Consider the following 22137-nt stretch of genomic DNA (forward strand, 5'->3'; position numbering starts at 1 on the left):
ATGGCAGGGCAGTACAAAACCCCCCCAAATGACCCCATTTTGGAAAGTAGACACCCCAAGGAAATTGCTGAGAGGCATGTTGAGCCCATTGAATATTTTTTTTTTTTGTTCCAAGTGATTGAATAATAACAAAAAAAAAAAAAAATTTACAAAAAGTTGTCACTAAATGATATATTGCTCACACAGGCCATGGGCATGTGTGGAATTGCACCCCAAAATACATTCAGCTGCTTCTCCTGAGTACGGGGATACCACATGTGTGGCACTTTTTGGGAACCTAGCTTCATACGGGGCCCCGAAATCCAATCACCGCCTTCAGGATTTCTAAGGGCGTAAAGTTGTGATTTCACTCCTCACTACCTATCACAGTTTTGAAGGCCATAAAATGCCCAGATGACACAAAACCCCCCCCAAATGACCCCATTTTGGAAAGTAGACACCCCAAGCTGTTTGCTGAGAGGCATGTTGAGTCCATGGAATATTTTATATTTTGACACAAGTTGCGGGAAAGTGACAATTTTTTTTTTTTGCACAAAGTTGTCACTAAATTATATATTGCTCAAACATGCCATGAGCATATGTGGAATTGCACCCAAAAATACATTCTGCTGCTTCTCCTGAGTACGGGGATACCACATGTGTGGCACTTTTTGGGAGCCTAGCTTCATACGGGGCCCCAAAATCCAATCACCGCCTTCAGGATTTCTAAGGGCGTAAATTTTTGATTTCACTCCTCACTACCTATCACAGTTTCGAAGGCCATAAAATGCCAAGATAGCACAAAACCCCCCAAAATGACCCCATTTTGGAAAGTAAACACCCCAAGCTATTTGCTGAGAGGCATGGTGAGTATTTTGCAGCTCTCATTTGTTTTTGAAAATGAAGAAAGACAAGAAAAATGTATTTTTTTTTTGTCTTTTTTCAATTTTCAAAAGTTTGTGACAAAAAGTGAGGTCTTCAAAATACTCACTATACCTCTCAGCAAATAGCTTTGGGTGTCTATTTTCCTAAATGGGGTCATTTGGGGGGGGGGGGGGGGGTGTGCCATCTGGGCATTCCATGGCCTCCGAAACTGTGATAGGCAGTGAAGAGTGAAATCAAAAATTTACGCCCTTGGAAAGCCTGAAGGCGGTGCTTGGTTTTCGGGGTCCTGTGCGCGGCTAGGCTCCCAAAAAGTCTCACGCATGTGGTATCCCCATACTCAGGAGAAGCAACAGAATTTATTTTGGGGTGTAATTTCACATATTCCCATGGCATGTTTGAGCAATATATCATTTAGTGACAACTTTGTGCAAAAAAAAAAAAAAAAATTTGTCTTTGTCCCGCAACTTGTGTCACAATATAAAATATTCCATGGACTCGACATGCCTCTCAGCAAATAGCTTGGGGTGTCTACTTTCCAAAATGGGGTCATTTGGGGGGTTTTGAACTGTCCTGGCATTTTATGCACAACATTTAGAAGCTTATGTCACACATCACCCACTCTTCTAACCACTTGAAGACAAAGCCCTTTTTGACACTTTTTGTTTACATGAAAAAATTATTTTTTTTTGCAAGAAAATTACTTTGAACCCCCAAACATTATATATTTTTTTAAAGCAAATGCCCTACAGATTAAAATGGTGGGTGTTTCATTTTTTTTTTTTTCACACAGTATTTGCGCAGCGATTTTTCAAACGCATTTTTTGGGGAAAAAACACACTTTTTAATATAATGCACTAAAACACACTATATTGCCCAAATGTTTGATGAAATAAAAAAGATGATCTTAGGCCGAGTACATGGATACCAAACATGACATGCTTTAAAATTGCGCACAAACGTGCAGTGGCGACAAACCAAATACATTTTTAAAAGCCTTTACAGGTTACCACTTTAAATTTACAGAGGAGGTCTACTGCTAAAATTACTGCCCTCAATCTGACCTTCTCGGTGATACCTCACATGCATGGTGCAATTGCTGTTTACATTTGACGCAAGACCGACGCTTGCGTTCGCCTTTGCGCGAGAGCAGGGGGGGGCAGGGGTGCTTTTTTTTTTTTTTTCTTTATTATTTTTTTGCTTTATCTTATTTTTAAACTGTTCCTTTCATTTTTATTTTTTTTTTTAAATCATTTTTATTGTTATCTCAGGGAATGTAAATATCCCCTATGATAGCAATAGGTAGTGACAGGTACTCTTTTTTTGAAAAAATTGGGGTCTATTAGACCCTAGAGCTCTCCTCTGCCCTCAAAGCATCTGACCACACCAAGATCGGTGTGATAAAATGCTTTCCCAATTTCCCAGTGGCGCTGTTTACATCCGGCGAAATCTAAGTCATCAAATGCTCGTAGCTTCCGGTTTCTTAGGCCATAGAGATGTTTGGAGCCATTCTGGTCTCTGATCAGCTCTATGGTCAGCTGGCTGAATCACCGGCTGCATTTTCAGGTTCCCCATTGGGACAGGAGAGCCAGAGAAAAACATGGAAGACGGTGGGGGGGGCATTCCCTCCTACTGCTTGTAAAAGAAGTCTAGAGGCTAATTAGCCCCTAGGATTGCTTTTACATGAAAGCCGACCGCTGGCTGAAAAGAATGATACCAAGATGATACCTAAACCTGCAGGCATCATTCTGGTATAACTACTCAAAGTCCAGCAACATACCAGTACGTTGCTGGTCCTTGTTGGGCATATATTGTAAACTTTTTTTCATGCAGCCTGTGGGCTGAACGAAAAAAAGATATTGATCGGTGGGTATCCCCACCATTAGAATACCTCCCTTCATCCACCCACTTCTAATGATGGGCATACATGCACCGTTTATATATGTCGAAGCATGGGGGGCATCCTCCCGCAAAAGGCAGGAGCAAATCGCTCCTCCACCCACTGCTGCCCCCACGCTTCGGCATATATGCTGAAGTATGTAACTGTGGTGGTGAAATCACCTCCGACAGCGCTGGAGTCACGGCTTTATGTATCGTGGGAGCAAACGCTGTTGCTGTCAAGATAAATAAATCCGCGCTGCAACTGAATGGCGTACCTGCTAAGCAAATGATGGTTAACAAAAAGCACAGTAACATTACAATATACCAGTAATACTCACCATACCTGCAAAGCAAATACAAAAAAAAACATAGTAAAAAATAAAACATTTAACGCAACCTGTGCCTACCTAAAATATATATATGCCGAAGCATGGGGGCATCCTCCTGCAAAAGGCAGGAGCAAATCGCTCCTCCACCCACTGCTGCCCCCACGCTTTGGCATATATGCTGAAGTATGTAACTGTGGTGGTGAAATCACCTCCGACAGCGCTGGAGTCACGGCTTTATGTATCGTGGGAGCAAACGCTGTTGCTGTCAAAATAACTAAATCCGCTCTGCAGCTGAATGGCATACCTGAAAACAAAAAAGTGCTTAACAATAAAAAAACAAAGTATAAAAAAATTGCATACCTATAAAGCAAACATGATAAAAACATAACAATAAAACATTGCAGTATAGAATGCAGAACAATAGAGAGAGAACAATAAAACGACAACTATTTTTGTTTTTTTTATTTTATATTTTTTTTGTTTTTTTCTTTTTTTTTTTTTCTTTTTTTACACTTTTTTGTAACTTTTGTAACCAGGTTTGGGTCTCTCAAAATGCGATGCCATCTTGGGAGAGACCCTGTGAAAGTGTGTCCTAGTCTGTGCAGTGCTGTACCCTACGCTAATACTCAACTAGTGTATGGTAGCGTTCAAAACATTCACCAATGCAAAGACCAGGATTGTCAGGACAGAAGGGACACGCCTAAATCCGCGCTTGCTGCAGACACGACATCTTTTTTGGGGGGCTCGTTGGGTAGGGGTACTCGGGAGGACATATTGAAAATGCCTCTCATGCAGCCGGCTTACTGCATTTGGTTGGGGATGGTGAGGTGGAGCACCGTCTGGAAACAGAAGGGCTCTGACGATCTCTTCCTGGAATTTAAGGAAGGATCCAGTCCGTCCTGAAGCTCTGTATAGCACATAAGCATTCAGCAAGGCCAATTGAAATAAACAGACACTTTTTTTGTACCAGCGTCTGGCCTTACGGGCTACCAGGTACGGCGCCAACAACTGGTTGTTGAGGTCCACCCCTCCCATATTAAGGTTATATTCGTGGACACAGAGGGGTTTCTCCACAACACCAGTCACCGTAGGGATTTGGACCGTCGTGTCTGCATGAAGGGAGGTAAGAACGAAAACATTCTTATTGTCCCTCCACTTCATAGCGAGCAAGTTATTACACTTCAAGCAGGCTCTCTCCCCCAGCCTAAGACGGGAATCTACAAGCAGCTGGGGAAAGCCCCGGCGATTAGGTCACACGGTGCCACATGCTCCAATCTGATGATCAAAAAGGTGGCTAAAAAGTGGCACGCTCGTGTAATAATTGTCCACGTACAAGTGGTACCCCTTTCCGAATAAGGGTGACACCAAGTCCCACACTATCTTGCCAGCGCTTCCTATGTAGTCAGGGCAGTTTGTCGGCTCTACGTGACTATCTTTGCCCTCGTAAACCATAAAACTACATGTATAGCCTGTGGCCCTGTCACAGAGCTTATACATCTTGACCCCGTATCTGGCACGCTTGCTGGGAAGGTACTGCTTGAATGACAAGCGGCCAGAAAATTTAATCAGGGACTTATCAATGCAGACAACTTGATGGGGAGTAAACAAGTCTGCAAAACGTTGGTTGAAGTGGTTTACGAGGGGCCGAATTTTGTAGAGCCGATCCTATCCAGGGTCTCCACGAGGACAACAGAGTTCATTGTCGTTGAAGTGCATGAACCGCAAAATCTGCTCGTATCGTGCCCTGGTCATGGAGGCAGAGAACACGGGCATATGGTAAATTGGGTCAGTGGACCAATATGACCGCAACTTACTCTTTTTATTTATGCCCATGTTGAGGGAAAGGCCCAGAAAGAGCTTAAATTCGGAAACCGTAATTGGTTTCCAATCTCTGGCAAGGGAGGACTGGGGAATAGTGGTGATGTGTTGACCAGCGTACAAATTGCTTTGGTCCACAATAGATCTATAGAGATCTTCGGTGAAAAACAGCGAATAAAAATCCAGTGGCCTAAAATCAACTGTTTCCACCTGAATTCCAGGTTGGCCAGTGAATGGGGGAAGTACGGGTGCTGCAGAAGTGGTGGGTTCCCAATTCGGATTGGCTAATGCAGCAGGAACGGCACGATGGGCCTGTCTTTGTCTTCTTGGTGGCAGCGGGACACTACTAGTGCTTGCCACCTCACCAGCTTGAACTGCACTTATGGGATTCGCCACGTCACCACGTGATACTGCAGTGCTGGATATACGACCAGGGTGTACTAGGCCGCTGGTGCTTGCCAGTTCACCAGAAGGAATAGCGGCGCTAGTACTTCTCTGCTCCATACGAGAGCCCTGCGGTTCTTGCACTTCAAGGACAGAAGAAGAAGTTTGGGGTCTGGTATGCCTGACCTTAGCAGGGACCACAACTCCGTCGTCAGAGCTATCTGTCATGGAACCGCTGTCCTCTACAGGATCGTATTCTGAGCCTGAATCTGACAGATGAGTGACTTCCTCTTCACTATCTGTCATGCTCAGAAACGTGTAGGCCTCTTCACTAGTGTACCTTCGATTTGCCATTTTGGGCTCTAAATTTAGGGGTACACTAGTGAGACTCACAGGCAAAAAAGCTCCTGACTGTTAGCGACTGATTCAAAACGCTACCAAAAAACTGTTAGCGATCGCAGGGATCAGGCCTGACTCTGCGAACGCTGCAGTTATGTGTGCTTAGTGTTTTGTAAGTGTCAGTGATCGATCGATACTGCACTTGGGTGGGCTGGGCTGGGCCGAGTAGCAAAACGCAGGTGCTAGCGGGTATCTGGGCTGATCCCGCTAACACTGCGTTTTTGGGAACCCTAAACTGCTGGGGAGTATAGATCTGATCGGATCAGATATTGATTCGTTCAGATACTATAGCACTAAGGGAGGTGTATGCTGCGTGCGTGGATGTTAGCGGTACTGGCGCTAACCTGACGCTGCCTGGGGCGACGCAGACCTTATCTGATCCTAAAAACGTAACTTATATCACCGCCGGGCAATTAGGGGGTTAAACCTTTATAAGGTAATAAACGGCGGGTGCCCTAAAACTATAATAAACTATAAAAAAACAAACTAACCAGCGTCACCCGTAACACTTATACGGTGATCGCTGGTGAAAGGGTTAACTAGGGGGCAATCAGGGGGTTAAAACCTTTAGTAGATAGTATATGGGGGTCCCTGTCGCTATAAAACACTGACAGCGAACCTATATACTTACCTCCCTAACTAGCGTCACCTGTGTCACTAATACAGCGATCAGAAAAATGATCGCTTAGCGACACTGGCGACGGGGGGTGATCAAGGGGTTAACCTTTATTAGGGGGGTACCCTGGACCTAAAGGGGGGTACCCCAGACCTAAAGGGGGCTAACCTAACTGCCCTAACACTTATAACTGTCACAAACTGACACCAATGCAAAAAAAAAAAAACTGCTATTGGTGTCAGTGTGACAAGGGGGTACAGGGGGGTGAAAAGTGTGCCTGGCGTGTTCTACTGAACGTATATATATATATATATATATATATATATTTATATATATTTTTTTTTATTATTATTCTTTCCTTCTGTGTTTTTCTGCCTCCTTGTAATGTCTCAAGTCCACACCCTTCTTTGTTGCCCTCACTTCTGTTGGAACAAGAAGCACACACAAGAAGCACACACTAGTTTTGATATGTGTTGCACGCACAAATCCCGTAATCCCTAGTCCACCTTGGGAGCAAGCAAGAGATGGTGGCTACTTTCCTGCATACAGTGGGACCATGGAGAATGAACGTAAGAAGTTGGATCGCAGCAGCAAAAAGAAAAAGGATTTGGGGGAGGGGAGGATGAGAGTGCTGACAATATACGTAGTGTTTTACTTCTTGTACATTCACAGCAGTATAAAACCAAAAGTCGATGTGAAGTCCACCAGTGCTCAAAAATTGGTATAGTCCATCAATTCATGTGATGGCATCTCCAACCGCTGTGAATTGTGTGCAAAATCCACCACCAGATAGAAGAATTCACTTCTTACCAGCTTCCTATGATCCCGTTACAGAGGATCAAAAGAGAGCTTGTAGTCTAAGCACAGCCTGGCTCCCACTCAGTGTGCACGTGCGATTATCCTCAAGCCACCTCTCATTGGCTCAGACAGGTAGATGGATGAATGTGATACATAAAAGATAAAGGCTCCATATAGTGTAAAACCTTTTAGATTTATTAAAATTAAAACAAAGTATTGCACTTACAATTATCAGCGTCAGTAAAAGCCTTAAGTCTGTTGTGCCAGCCAGCCCACAGACAGACCCGTCCCTCCGGGACACAAGATGTAAACACGAGGTGACGTCAGCGCGTCGCTCCGCCCTACGAATTTCGTCAGAGATGATGTTGTCCAGGGGCACGGGCGGCGTGCTGCGTCACCTCCCTTTATACAAAACATAACTAACCAGGCCCCATTCTGAGCCGTGATTCACCAAGCGGACATGCACGGTAGCATGAAATTGGTCTCTTATACGGACACATATCATGCTATCGAGCCTGGTAACAATCATTAGTACATTTAAAACAATCATGCATATAAAAGTGCAAAAAAGGACCACTACCTATCCTAGTTTCCCAGATACTTATTTTGTGACTTGTCAACAATAACTAGAGCACAAAAAAAGAGAAAAATAAATGGGATGATCATCCTTCCAACTAAAATGAACAAGAAGTAGATCTAATTCATTATGCTGGTGTCATGGTTAGAACTTCAGCATAATGACATCTAGTGGGTGAAGAATGAATTACCATTCAATCACAAATTGATTTAAAAATTCTTGTTATAAAAACTATAGCGCCAACTTCGGAAAACCGGGAAATGATCCCAGTCTTCCCAGCATTACCATCCGACAAAAAATCTTAAAAAATTATGACTTATAACTTCAAATAATTAGTTTTGGGCAAATCAAGGCTCAAAACCAGGTGCTTATAATAAACTACACAATTACTAATAAAGAATAATACAAATTTATATAAAATATTAAAAATCTAGATTAATCTCTGAAAAAACAAAGTGTAGCATTACCACCCAATGGGGTCTATATTTATCAATCCCCACAAAGAGTGTATTTGAAGGGTCCCTATCATGTACCAAGTCATAATCTCTGGACACTGGTTTTTAAAACCCTTTCTGATACTGTTGATGTGCTCATTCAACCTTACTTGAAGAGCCCTCTTAGTTCTACCTACATACTGTAGCCCACAAGGGCACTGGATAAGATAGACCACGCCCTCTGATGAACATGTAATGAATGGCTCTATCTCAAAAGCCCGAGATGTACTTGTAGATACAAAACTGCAGATTTTTCTATCTTTACATTTGTTAAGGGAACAAACTTGGCATTTTTTGCAGTGCTAATATCCTGTGAGATTCTGGAAAAAACATCTGTTCTCCTTCGGAGGATCCTGGATACTAGGGGTAATCCTGTCCCTCAATGAGGATGTTCTTTTAAAAACTACTTGTGGTCTATTGGGTAGGACCGTACTTAAAGTCTGATCACTGCCCAATAAATGCCAGTGTTTTTGGATTCATTTTTGAATGCTTCGATGCTGCACAGAAAACGTCCTATTAAAAGGTAGACATATTCATATCAGCTAAATTGAGCTGCTTCTCTGCTAATAATGTTCAATCCACCTCACGTGTGGATTTTATAGCGCTAGCTAATAGTCCTGGATTATATCCCTTTTCTACAAACCTATTGAAAAGGACAGCTGCCTGGTTATCAAAATCATCCACTCCCGTACAATTGCGCCTAAGGCTCGTAAATTGACCCTGGGGGCCAGATCTTAGCCAAGGTTCATAATGGCAGCTGTCCAGAGGAATATATGAGTTTCTATCAGTAGGCTTGAAGAAAGTAGTCGTGATAAACCTCTCCTCTTTCACTGAGATTTTAAGATCCAGGAAATTAATTTCCTCCAAACTAGACTCAAAATTGAGCTTAATACTGTTATCGTTAAGTAGTTCCATAAAACTATACAGGTCAGACTCACTGCCATCTCATAGGAGGAAGACATCATTGATGTACCTTGCCCACAAAACCACCTCTGGTCTATTGTGAGCATAGATGACGTCGTCCTCCCATTTGCCCATAAATAAGTTGGCCAGACTTGGGGCATATTTCGCCCCCATCCCCACACCTCTATCCTGGCAAAAAATTGATGGTCGAACCAAAAATAATTGTGGGTTGCGGCATATTCTAGTAGTTCCATAATAAACTCAAATTGTAATGGAACAGTGAGGAGTATGAGTGCTCCAAAAACTTACTGAAAACCCTTGAAGGAAAAGAAGGACCAGAAAGTTAGGAAAAGAAGTATATTAGGGATAAAGAGGACTATCAGTCAGGGTTTGTGTTTGGCAAAAGAAATTGGCTCTAGAATCGAATGAGGGAGACAATTTGATGGACACACTACCCCAATGAGTGGGTCCGGGGGGAATTCAACTCTTGCTCAACTAAGGAGGGACTCTCACTATTCACCAAGGAGAGATACCCGCAAAATAAATTTAGACCCCCAAAGAACGACTCCTTTCAGCCTTATCTAGGGACCCCATCTAAGGGACATAAGAAGAATAGTAACAATTATAGGCAGGGTACACAATATCAGTACCAGCAAGGAGCCCCTATGCAGGCACGGGATAATAACCCAGTGAGGCAGGGACCACCTCCACATATGCAAGGGTATAATCAACAAAGCTCGGCATATCATAATTCCACACACAACCGTTTCTTTTCACTGTCAGATTCTGAAACTCCTGGGGGCTACGGATTCAATGACGGTGGATATGGTTTTAATGCACTGAGGAGGACATCAGAAATGTATCATTCAAGTCCTTATGGATTTAATAACAAACAACAGAGATCGGACCAATACCCAGGGCCCTCTGTTTTTTTTGTTTTTTTTTTAATTCTTTACTTATTATTTTATCATTACAAAACCATACCCAACCGGCAACATTCCATGTTACATATCAAAATGTACAAATTAATATCATTATCCCCAGCACCCCTTGCCCCATCCCCCCCCCAGTCCTGCAGGGGACTACTCAGGGGACCGCCCTCAGAATTAGTCTCACCAGTCTCAAGTTGATCTCCCACCTTTTATACCATATTTGTAATCTCCTCTAGGTAACTCCAGGTCCTTTTAAATTTATACCAGCCTGCCCATTTCCCCGTCAGTTCCTCCTCCTCGTCAGGTACCAAACCCCCATCATCCAAGCACTCGACATTATATATTTCATTTATGCAGAAGAGCCAGTCTCGTATATTTGGGCTTGACGGATCAAGCCATTTCAACGCAATCTGCCTCTTAGCTGCATCAAGCATAATAGGAACCATAGAGGATTTATAACTCTTTACCGACATCGCAGTCCCATGGAAGAGACATACCCACGGATCCTCTGCTATTACTTCCTTAGTTATCTCCTTGATCAGTGTTATAATTTTTTTCCAGTAGATTTTAATGATGGGGCACTCCCACCAAATATGGGCCATTGTTCCTAAACAAACGCATCCCCTCCAACAGGTATCAGACTTCGTACTATCCATTTTGCTTAACCTGTCTGAAGTGGCATACCATCTTGCAAGGCATTTATAGTGAGTTTCTGTTCTCCTAGTGTCTAGTGCGGAATAGTGTACCAACTTCAAAATCTTTTCTAAAATATCTTTACTACATTGTAACCCTAGTTCCCGCTCCCATCTTTTGATGTAAGGGGCACCTCCAACTCCATCTCTGCTCCCAAAATCTTGTAAATTTGAGCTATAGCACCACCTGTTTCCTCCCTCACACAGAGCTGCTTAAAGTGGTCTGTACTCCTCCTCACTTCTGAGTGGTTTCGGTAATTTATCTATGAAATGCGAGAGCTAGAGGTACCTCCATCCATCCATCACCCATAGCTCCGGTTTGTTCCTTGGCTCAGTGAACGTGCAAATTCTCCCCTTACTTAAAAAAATTTTTAATTGAATATAGTCATCTTTTAACCAATTCCCTCCCACCTCCCTCCTCCCGGGTTCAAAAAATAAGTGGTTTTTCATATACATCAGTGGTGAGTTGTGTGTCCATTTATTCTGGGTGTGTATCAGGTCCCAATATTTAAAAGTGTTATGTGACAATACAGCTGTGTTAATGCTGAGTGCTCTATATTTTGGAGGATTCCACAAGATGTGCCCTAAGTTAGTGTTACTCAAATAGTGTTCTATGTTGACCCATCGCTTCTCCGATCCCTTTTTGAACCAATCTATGACTCGTGAAAGTACTACTGAGATATAATACCTATTGAAATCAGGCAGAGCAAGTCCACGTTTTTTCCACTACTTAAAATTGCATAGGAGATACGTGTTTTTTTTTTGCCACCCCAGACAAATTTCGCTGTCAAGCTCCGTAGAGCTCTAAAATAGTACTTAGGTAGAGGGATAGGTAACATCTGAAATTTATACAGTAGTTTAGGTGTCCATATCATTTTGACCGCATTTACGTGTCCAAACCAAGAAAGAGGCCTTGATGATATTCTTCTCGCTTCTTGCCTAATCTCGTCCAGCAACAGGATGTAGTTTTTTAAATACAATTTTTTAAAGGCGTTAGCTAAATTAATCCCCAAGTACTTAATTTCCTTTTTCCAAGGAAAGGGGAACGCTTCGGCTAGAAGAGCCTCCTCTTGCTTGCCCATACTGATATTTAAAATCTCTGACTTCCTCAAATTTATTTTAAAATTAGATGTGTCCCCGTATCTTCTAAATATCCGAAGCACATTTGGGAGAGTTATTCTGGGATTCGTGATGAAGAACAGGACATCATCGGCAAATGCCACGAGTTTGTGTTCCTCGGCTCCTATCTTCACCCCACTACAGTCAGGGTTGTTGCAAATAGTGGCCAGTAGAGGTTCGAGGGACGAAACGAACAGGAGGGGGGAGAGAGTTTCTGACAGAAGCACTACTCGCACCCTGTTATCCCTGCTCTGTCTACCGGGTACAAAACCTGCCTGGTCAGGATGTACCAGGGTGGTAATTTTTTCTTTCAGTCTGTTGGCCAGCACTTTCGCATATAGTTTGACGTCTGCGTTCAGCAGCGAGATAGGTCTATAGCTTGAACAAAGCCTGGCGTCCTTCCCCTCTTTTAGTATCAGAGTGATCGTCGCTGCTAATGCATCTCTCTCCATTTCACAATTAGTACCCAGTTCGTTCCAATAATGACAGAGCCTAGGTACCAGGATATGTTTCAATTTTTCTAGATAGATAGTGGTAAATCTGTCGGGGCCTGAGCTCTTACCCTTTGGGGAGTCTTTCAGGGCGGCCAAAATTTCCTCCTCCTCAATAGGCCTATCCAAGGTAGAACTCTCCTCCTCGGTTAGTTCTGTTAACCCTGCCCCCTTCAGGAATTCCTCGCCACTACTCATGCGAGTACTGTCCGCCGCTCCCCATTGCCCAATAGAATATAGGGCAGCACAGAACTTTTTAAACACCTCTGCCATGCCTCTACTGGTCACTACTGCCTCACCTCTTTTGTTTTGTATTTTTTCAATAAAATTCCGACCCCTTTTTTTCCTTATTAATCTGGCCAGGTGCTTACTAGACTTATTTCCCAAAGGTAGTTGTCCTTAGTTATCTTATTAAGGGCTCTTTTGGCATCCTGTTCCATCAAGTCCCTCAGCTCCTCCCTTTTAGCGGCTAGCTGGCGGTAGCGGTCCTGATTTTGCCCCTTAGACTTTTTATGTGCCTGTTCCAGGGAAAAAATTTCCTCTATCAGCCTTTCCCTTTCTTCCTTTCTCTTTTTTTTTTAGCCCTGCTCCCACTGAAATGAGGATCCCTCTAATATAAGCTTTATGCGTTTCCCAAAGGATAGAGGGGGAAACCTCTCCAGTGTCATTCGATTTAAAGAAAAAATCCACTTCCTCCTGGACCCTTTCTACTACTTTAAGATCCTTCAGCATATATTCATTCAACTTCCACGAGAAGGGCTTGACTTGCCCTTCTGGGATCCTCACCCTCATCGTGACTGGAGAATGATCTGAGAGAGAGAGGATTTCTATTCTGGTTTCCTCCACCCACTCCAGGAGACTGTGGTCCACAAATATAGTCTAATCTGGAGTAGGTCCCTTGCACAGGGGAGAAGAAGGTAAAGTCTCTTTCTTTAGCATGTTGCAGTCTCCATGCATCCATCAACTGGCACCGAAACAGCCTCCGCCCAATTGCGCTGATTGAAACCTTCCTTATCCCCTGGGCACGGGACGTACTATCCAGGTCAGGGTCAAGACAAAAGTTGATGTCCCCCGCCAACACTACCTCCCCCTCCCTGAACTCCATCAGCTTCGTCAAAACATGTCCCAGGAATACTGTCGGACCTTTGTTGGGGCAATAGATGTTTGCCAAAGTAAACGTCCTATTCCCCATATTACCCTTCAAGAAAATGTAACGACCCTCAGGGTCCGTCATTCTATCTACTAATGAGAAATTCGAGGCCTTCGAAAACCCAATGGCAACTCCTTTCGATCTTTTAACAGGTGTATCCCCATAGAACCACTGGGGCAGCCCTGAGGAGAATAACCTGATTCTGGAATCCAGGGTCAAGTGGGTCTCCTGGACGAATACTATATCGCCCCCTAGGTGTTGTAGTTCCCTCAATATTTTATGCCTTTTTATAGGCGAGTTTAGCCCTTTCACGTTATATGATATAAATTTAAGCTCTGGCATATCTGTCAGACCAACCCTTCTCCCCAACCGTCTGCCCCCCTGGGGCCCATCCTGCAGAACACCTCCCCATTCCCCCACCCCTCCTCCATTCACCCTCCCCTCCCACCCCCCCTCCCCTCCACCCTAATCCCAACCCTCCACCCTCCCCTTGGCTGAAACTCCGCCACGAGCCCGCACGTATGGAGATTATCCAATCCCATACTACGTACCTCCTCCCTCGGGGTGGAGCTCCAACGCCAGCATCCGATACCCCCCTCCCAAAATAGGGGGGGGCCAGAGGGATAGAGAACAAGCTCCTTAACCGAGCAAAACCCCATCAGCAAACCCCCCCCATCCCGCACAGGCCTCATAAAGAAATCACATAAATCTGTCCCCCCCCCATTCCCCAATCTCAGCATTAATGCAGCTTGATTCCGGGGTCACATCTCCATGTACTTTCCGAAGAGATTATCAGCTGGGGTGAGGGGGAGAGGAAAAAAAAAAGAAAGGCAACACCCCCCTCCTACCCACAGAACCCCCACCCCAGCTGATCACTCCTTGTGCTCCCTCTCTCCCTTTATGACATATCAGGGATGGGTATACCCAGACTGTCACAAAAGTCCTGCATCTCTTCCTGAAATCTCATTCTGTGTGATCTACCGTCCTTCATGACTATCAGGGATGTTGGAAACCCCCAGCTGTACTTCAGGTTGGCCCTCCTGAGTTGCTCAAGAACTGGCCTCATCTGCCTTCTCCGCGCTCAAGTTCCTGCTGAGAGGTCTGTAAAAATCTGTAAGTTTTTACTTTCAAAACTTATTGGGGGGGCCCCCTTTAGGTTCCTCCATATTTTATCTTTATCCTCATACAAGTGAAACTTTACGATTACGTCTCTGGGAATGTCTTGCTTTATATTTGGGGGCTTCCTCACTCTATGAACCCTATCAATTCTTAGGGCCTCTTCTTCTCGCCTGCCCAAAATAGGGTTAAATATCTTTCTCATCTTCTCCCCCAGATCCTCATTCTGTTGCTCCGGGATGAATCTGATGCGCAGGTTTTGGCGCCGGCTCTGATTCTCCTGTTCTTCTATTCTAAACGCCAACATGCGATTTTCATTCTGCATTTTCCTGACTTGTTCTTTTAAGTCAAAGATTTCTTTGGCTTGATTTCCTGAAGCCTCTTCTACTTCCTCCACTCTACGCAAGAGATGTCCCATGTCCAAGTGTATGTTTAAAATTTCTGCTTTTATCACACTTTCTAGTTTGGCGAACATTTCACTCATTTCCGTTTTACTAGGTACGAGCGCCATTATTCTTTGCTCATCAGCGCTACTACAGGCAGACTCTCCTTCCAGCTCTTGGTCTTCTCGGGTTCTGTCCCCCCTTTTGTTTCTGCTGATCTTTCTTCTTATCCTTCACTCCTGGTTTTTTTGCCTCCATTCCGGGGCTTTTTGCACTTGCTTCTTTTAGATATTTTTGTATAGAACTGGAATTCAAACTCTCCCTTGGGTTCTGATGCTCTTGATGAGCGGCCTCTCATGCTTCCACCCCGTTAGCTCTTAACCCCTAGTATTAAATAAGTATAATGTGCATGAAAATTCTGGGCCTCCACCTCCCTGGTTCTCATATCACTCCACTGATCTATACTCTCCTTCTCACCCCGTACGCCGGATCAGTGGGTTATTATTACTCGCGAGAAAAGTCCATGTAGGAAACCAGGCCTTCTTCCTTATCCCTGAACCTGCTCAGCTATTGCACTCCAGGTGTATACCCCTTTAACCCAATTCCTAGATTTTACTTGTCGTTTTTCACCTGCTGTCCCACATGCTGCACGAATATAAGCAGGAGGAGGGTGGGGGGCTAGCAGCACAGTCCCAAATGGCTCAATCAGACACAGCGAAACAAAAAAAGGGAGAATAAATCAGACAAAGCACTGCAGATCGTAAGTGAGTCAGTCCTGATCTCTTATGGATTTTTATCGCTGTTCACACAGGTTTTATAAATAGGTTAGACTCCAGACCGCACTTGGTTGTTTCTATTAACAGTTTAGCGGTAACACAATGCTTGTCTGATTCACTGGTGGCTTTGCATGCCGCAACTTGGAATCAGGAGGGGGGTCAGGAGGGACCTCGGCTTAATCTCGTTTAACCCCATCCAAGACAAAGCATGTAATTATATACACATAACAGTCTTGATCTCTTATGGCCGCCTTGCAGCTCAGGTTCCATTTCAAAAGTCTTGATTCAGAAACATGCAGTTCTTACTTGTAGGTAACTAATAATAGTAAAAGTACTACAAAACTTTTCGTACCTTTACTTCCTGCTTCTCCGTTCTCCACCGGCGTTATGTATTCGGCTGCAGTTACCTTATTTTCAGCTGCCGCATAGTGGATAGCGAGTGCTCGGTGTTTAAGGTGCAGGAAACACTCTCCGACCCCTGAGCCCTCCGACCGAGACTCGGGGGGGTCCCGCCGTCCTCTGTTAACTCTTACTTCCTAGTTTCAGAGGGGACAGGTAGCCTCACCGTGATCTTTTTTTCTCCAGGTCCTCTCTCTGTTTAGCTCCGGGGTCTGCCGGTAACCCGTCTCTGTTCTTGCCGCTCTGCTAATTCAGGGGGAATTTCTCCAGGCTAATGCTGCTGCAGCCCTTGCAGGAGGGAAGGAGTCAGGCAGACCAGCGGCCGTCTACGCGGTCTCATCCGGGCATCCAGCGGGCTCTCACCCCGCTCTGCATCTCCAGGACGAACAGGCAGCTCGTCTCCAGCCCTCACCCCGGCGTCAGGCTCCTCCCCCGTGCAGACGTCACATTGCATCCCGCCCGCCCCAGGGCCCTGTGTTAATCGGGGCAGTCAGAATTGGGGTTTTCCCAGGAACAATCAGGGCATTAAAAAGGCCTGTAGAACTAAGAGCGGAACTAGAGGGGGGAGGCGGGCCCAATCAACAAAAAAATAAAGAGAACCTGGGAGTGGGAATTTATAACTTGAGTAAACAAAATCTGACAGATCCAGAAAAAGGTTTACTGGATAAGGGTCTGAAGTTTACTCCACCGAGGAGATTGAGCAAATTTCAGACATATATGGACATACATAAGTATGTGCGAAAACTTAACATCAAACGCTACATGCCAACTAATCCCATCGGAGAGAGCGGTGTTGTGAGATCGGAATTCCAGCACTCCAATCTTTCTAACGCTTCCCTCTTAAATCCTCCAGGCTCATTAGCACCCTCGATCAAGGTATTTAGGGATGTGGTCCTACGAGACCTGGAGCAGATTAGAGTCAAAAACGCAGAACGGGTGATAAAGGGGGAAATCGTGATTTTAGATCGTTGCGACTACTTAGCAGAAATGTACCGCATTGTGGGAGATTGCGAGACATATACCCCTTTGAATAGGGATTACTTGCAGCCCCTGATGCAAAAGGTACCATCATATATTAAGGACACCAAACATGTTATTAATCTGCTATCTGGAATCACTCCTAAAAAGGGGTTATGGCTGGTTACAGCAAATATAACCTCATTATATACTATTCTTCCCCATCATTTGGGTTTAGAGGCAGTTAGGTTGTATCTGTTAGGAGATACAAGGTACATCGATGACATCCTCCTCCTATGGGATGGCAGTAAGTCTGACCTGTATAGTTTTATGGAACTACTTAACGATAAAAATAGGGGTATTAAGCTCAATTTTGAGTCTAGTTTGGAGGAAATGAATTTCCTGGATCTTAAAATCTCTGTGAAAGAGGAGATGTTTATCACGTCTACTTTCTTCAAGCCTACTGATAGAAACTCATATATTCCTCTGGACAGCTGCCATTATGAACCTTGGCTAAGAGCTGTCCCCCAGGGTCAATTTACCGTATAAACTCGAGTATAAGCCGAGATTTTCAGCCCTTTTTTTTAGGCTGAAAGTGCCCCCCTCGGCTTATACTCGAGTCACCGCCGTCTGCCTACCTGATCAGCGTGTCATGTAGACAGACAGTGACCAGAGTGTCATAAAAACATACGGCGGCCATTCCAGTGTTCAAAAGCCGCACCTCCTCCTCCTCTGTGATAGGCAGAACACTCAATTTCCCAGCAGTCAGTGTTCAGCCTATCACGGACATCCTCTCATCCTCGTCCGTGGTATGAGGATGAGCGGATGTCCGTGATAGGCTGAACAATGACTGCTGGGAAATTGAGTGTTCTGCCTATCACAGACGATCACCTATCTATCACCTTGTGTTTACATCTCGTGTCTTGGAGGGACGGGTCTGTCTGCGTAGGCCGGCACAATAGACCTAAGGCTTTTACTGACACTGATAATTGTAAGTGCAATACTTTGTTTTTATTTAGTAAATCTAAAAGGTTTTACACTATATGGAGCCTTTATTTTTTATGTATCGCTTCCATCCATCCATCTACCTGTCTGAGCCAATGAGAGGTGGCTTGAGGATAATCGCATGTGCACACTGTAAGTGGGAGCCAGACTGTGCTTAGACTACAAGCACTCTTTTGATCCCCTGTAACAGGGGATCATAGGAAGCTGGTAAGAAGTGAATTCTTCTATCTGGTGGTGGATTTTGCACACAATTTACAGTGGTTGGAGATGCCATCTCATGAATTGATGGACTATACCAATTTTTGAGCACTGGTGGACTTCACATTGACTTTTGGTTTTATGCAAATTATCAACTATTGCTTGCATACAGTTTTAGTGGGATTCTATTTTCTTTTGATTTATGCTTACTGTGTGTTATACAGGAGAATTGCAGCTTGCGTCATATTATAGAATTATGGAAAAAAATCCTGCGAGCCACAATTATCCAGTGCCTTAATGGAAATTCAACCAAACAGCTACCCGGCTGCAGGCGCAGATCACGTATTCATGACCGTGCGATAAATGATATATGAAAAAAATGCGCCGCGCCTAGGGGTGTAACTGAATAACTGTAAATCTAAGTACAAATCATAGATAATAAAGCGTGCAAATCAAATAGAGCCTAAAGCTCTGATCACTTACTAAGATCACCTGCTGTGTGAGTCCTAAAGCTCTGATCACTTACTAAGATCACCTGCTGTGTGAATCCTATGACCAAACACACTAAAAAATAACTAGTGCAATAAAACACAAAGTGCAATGTGCATAGAAAAACGTAATAAGATAAATATACAATCCACAGTGATTAAAATATAATCATTCCTAATAAGGTGTATATGCTAAAAAATGTTACACATATGTAGATCCACTGTGATTAAAATGAAAAAGAAAAAAAATTAAATAAAACAATATATACATTCGTAAAACACAAACAGAGTAAATCAATCACATGCATGGGCGAATTGAAACTATAATCGCCCTAATAAAAGTGTTCAAATCACATCCGTGAAAGAATCTTCCAATCCAGTAACATAAAGTGACCAAGTTCAAATAAAAGTCAGTGTAATGGTGATGGTTCAAAGAAAAAGTTCCGGTTTTGAATCAAACGTGCCCAAAGAAAAACATGCTGTGAAGTGCCTTGGTGACCCCCAATGTGATTGCGCTCACCTTGGAGCGTGTGACACAGGTTTTAATTGTGTCAATACACGCTTTTGGAGCCACCCCTGGGCTCAGTATTAGGTACAGCTGATTCCCACACTAGATTCTTTATGGCTCCACTCACATCAGACCATATAAAAGAAAAAGGCTAATATAGTATAATACCGTAGGATACTTTTATTAAAATCACATCCAATCCCCACATGGGGTACTCACATTTATAAGGTGCTCATGTGCACCAAACATAACATAGGAAAAAACGGCTGTGCGGCGTGCTGCGGGGTGTGAGAGCTCCACAACCCAGCTCTGTGCTGATCGCTCCGTCCTGGCCCCTCCCCTACGCGTCTTCGACACAGGGAGTCCCCCTGATGAAGACACGTTTGGGGGTCACCAAGGCACTTCACAGCATGTTTTTCTTTGGGCACGTTTGATTCAAAACCGGAACTTTTTCTTTGAACCATCACCATTACACTGACTTTTATTTGAACTTGGTCACTTTATGTTACTGGATTGGAAGATTCTTTCACGGATGTGATTTGAACACTTTTATTAGGGCGATTATAGTTTCAATTCGCCCATGCATGTGATTGATTTACTCTGTTTGTGTTTTACGAATATATATATTGTTTTATTTAATTTTTTTTCTTTTTCATTTTAATCACAGTGGATCTACATATGTGTAACATTTTTTAGCATATACACCTTATTAGGAATGATTATATTTTAATCACTGTGGATTGTATATTTATCTTATTACGTTTTTCTATGCACATTGCACTTTGTGTTTTATTGCACTAGTTATTTTTTAGTGTGTTTGGTCATAGGATTCACACAGCAGGTGATCTTAGTAAGTGATCAGAGCTTTAGGACTCACACAGCAGGTGATCTTAGTAAGTGATCAGAGCTTTAGGCTCTATTTGATTTGCACGCTTTATTATCTATGATTTGTACTTAGATTTACAGTTATTCAGTTACACCCCTAGGCGCGGCGCATTTTTTTCATATGTCATATTATAGAAGTTTGGTTTTTATTCTCTTTTATTCTCGCAGTTTCTTCACCCTTTTTACATTCATAGCAGTCCCTGCCCTCAAGGAGCTTACATTCTAAGGAAAAATGGTAAAGGAGTTCACATGTATATCTGCATAGTGTTTTACATCAGCAGTGTGTAGTATGTTTGCATTCTATTTATGTAACTGTTACTTTCTTTCCATAGATCCAGCAGCTTGGTCTTCATCCAGAGGATGTAAATTGTTCAGCTCTCATAGAGTTGGTTCAAGCTGCCAAGGAGCATATCGGGATGGACTAAGAAGACATTTACTTTAGCTGTCTATTATTTTTTTTTCAGCTGCCATTTGTTCAGCATATTTCTCACAGTGAAATTGCCTTCTTAACTCTTAGCTGACTTGGTATATGAAAATACTGGTGAGCTATAAACCAATAGGTGGATCTTTGATCCTGATGAAGAAAGAGAATAATATTTTATTACAATTTTCTAACAAGACAACCCACACTAATTATGTGTGAAAGAATTTTCATCAGAGAGCACCTTGCTTCAACATGATCTCATGGGTTGGCTTTGAAACTCAGACAAATCTCAAATGTTCACTGTGACTGCAGCAGTCAGTGCACATTGGAATACATTGCACTCCTTCACCACATCAAATGCTACATCATATTTGATATACTGACATTTGTAGCAAAAGGCTCTACCCAAGAATAGCTTGCAGTTACGATTCAGCTAGTGCCGCAATCTTGTATGGAGGCTAACACTCACAATGTAACTATTGTATTTAATCAATGATATTTTAGCTATTACTGTAAAAGAAATCATCTGAATATAATTCAGTGTGTATTAATGTTTGTAAAGATGTTGCTTCTGTGTATAGATTGTAATTATATACGTATAATGGGGTCAGCCATATTTGCTCTTTAAATATGCGGGCTCTTTTTTGCTTGGCAGGGTCACCCTGTGGTTTTGCTTTACTGCTTCTCCTTTGCACATCAACCAACATAATAAAACAACAATTCATATGCAGATATTTTATCTGGGCAGTTGCTAAGAAAAAAGGCAGAGTGATTGTCAGTTGAATGTTTGCTCACTGTAATTGCAGATCTTTACATGTCATACATTAATAAATATATAAACAATGAGGCACATAAAATCTGAAACTCGCATCACAATGTGCCTAATGAAAATATTCTCTGCTTTACTTTTAAGTTTGGTGGTATATTTTTGAATGCACCTATCACCAATCCAAAATAAACAGTGACATGCTTAGAAGATTATATGATACAGAAGTCTGTAGTAGCTTTCATTTGATTTAGTTGGTATTTCCTTTGATGTTGATTTCCAAAAATCTGATCAGATTTGTATGTATTTAGGGCTTTTATGTAACTTTGGATTTTGTTAAGGTATATAGTTGTATAATGAAACAGACTGTTGATAACACTGTTTTGTAAGAAAATACATTTTTATTATGCCTAAAATAAAATATGCAAATGATAAAACATTGTAGTTTGTAGTTTTATGTATGAACATGAAGTAACAAACCTTTTACGCTCCATTCACACTAGTGCGATTTCAGATGCAACTTGATTCGCACAGAATCGCATGACAATGGAAATCACATAGTTTTCAGTGGTGCCTGTTCACATCAATGCACTCAGCATGGCTCAATTTGTATAAGGCTCATGTACTACTTTGGTGCGATTCCAGTATGGTTTTGGTCCCATAGAATATGCAAACCTTTTCCTTATATTTTTGGAATATGGGTGGGCCCTTGGCATCCTCAGGAACAATACAGAACCACTACCAGCAATGTTTCTTCTGAATGTACTCATGTGCAACTCATTGTACAT

At 43.0% G+C, this 22137-nt stretch overlaps 1 protein-coding gene across 3 annotated transcripts in view; it reads left to right on the forward strand.

Moving 5' to 3' along the window:
- Positions 1–21786, forward strand: part of COG2 (component of oligomeric golgi complex 2) — a 456761-nt gene extending 434975 nt beyond the window's left edge. For all 3 annotated transcript variants that reach the window (XM_073627553.1, XM_073627554.1, XM_073627555.1), the window contains one exon: positions 20492–21786. In XM_073627553.1, coding sequence (XP_073483654.1) covers positions 20492–20584 — 93 coding nt within the window. In that variant the 3' untranslated portion in view covers positions 20585–21786. The remainder of the gene's footprint in view (positions 1–20491) is intronic.
- Positions 21787–22137: the final 351 nt, after the last annotated feature.

This window comes from Aquarana catesbeiana, linkage group LG04 (assembly GCF_042186555.1).
Source record: "Aquarana catesbeiana isolate 2022-GZ linkage group LG04, ASM4218655v1, whole genome shotgun sequence".
NCBI lineage: Eukaryota > Metazoa > Chordata > Amphibia > Anura > Ranidae > Aquarana > Aquarana catesbeiana.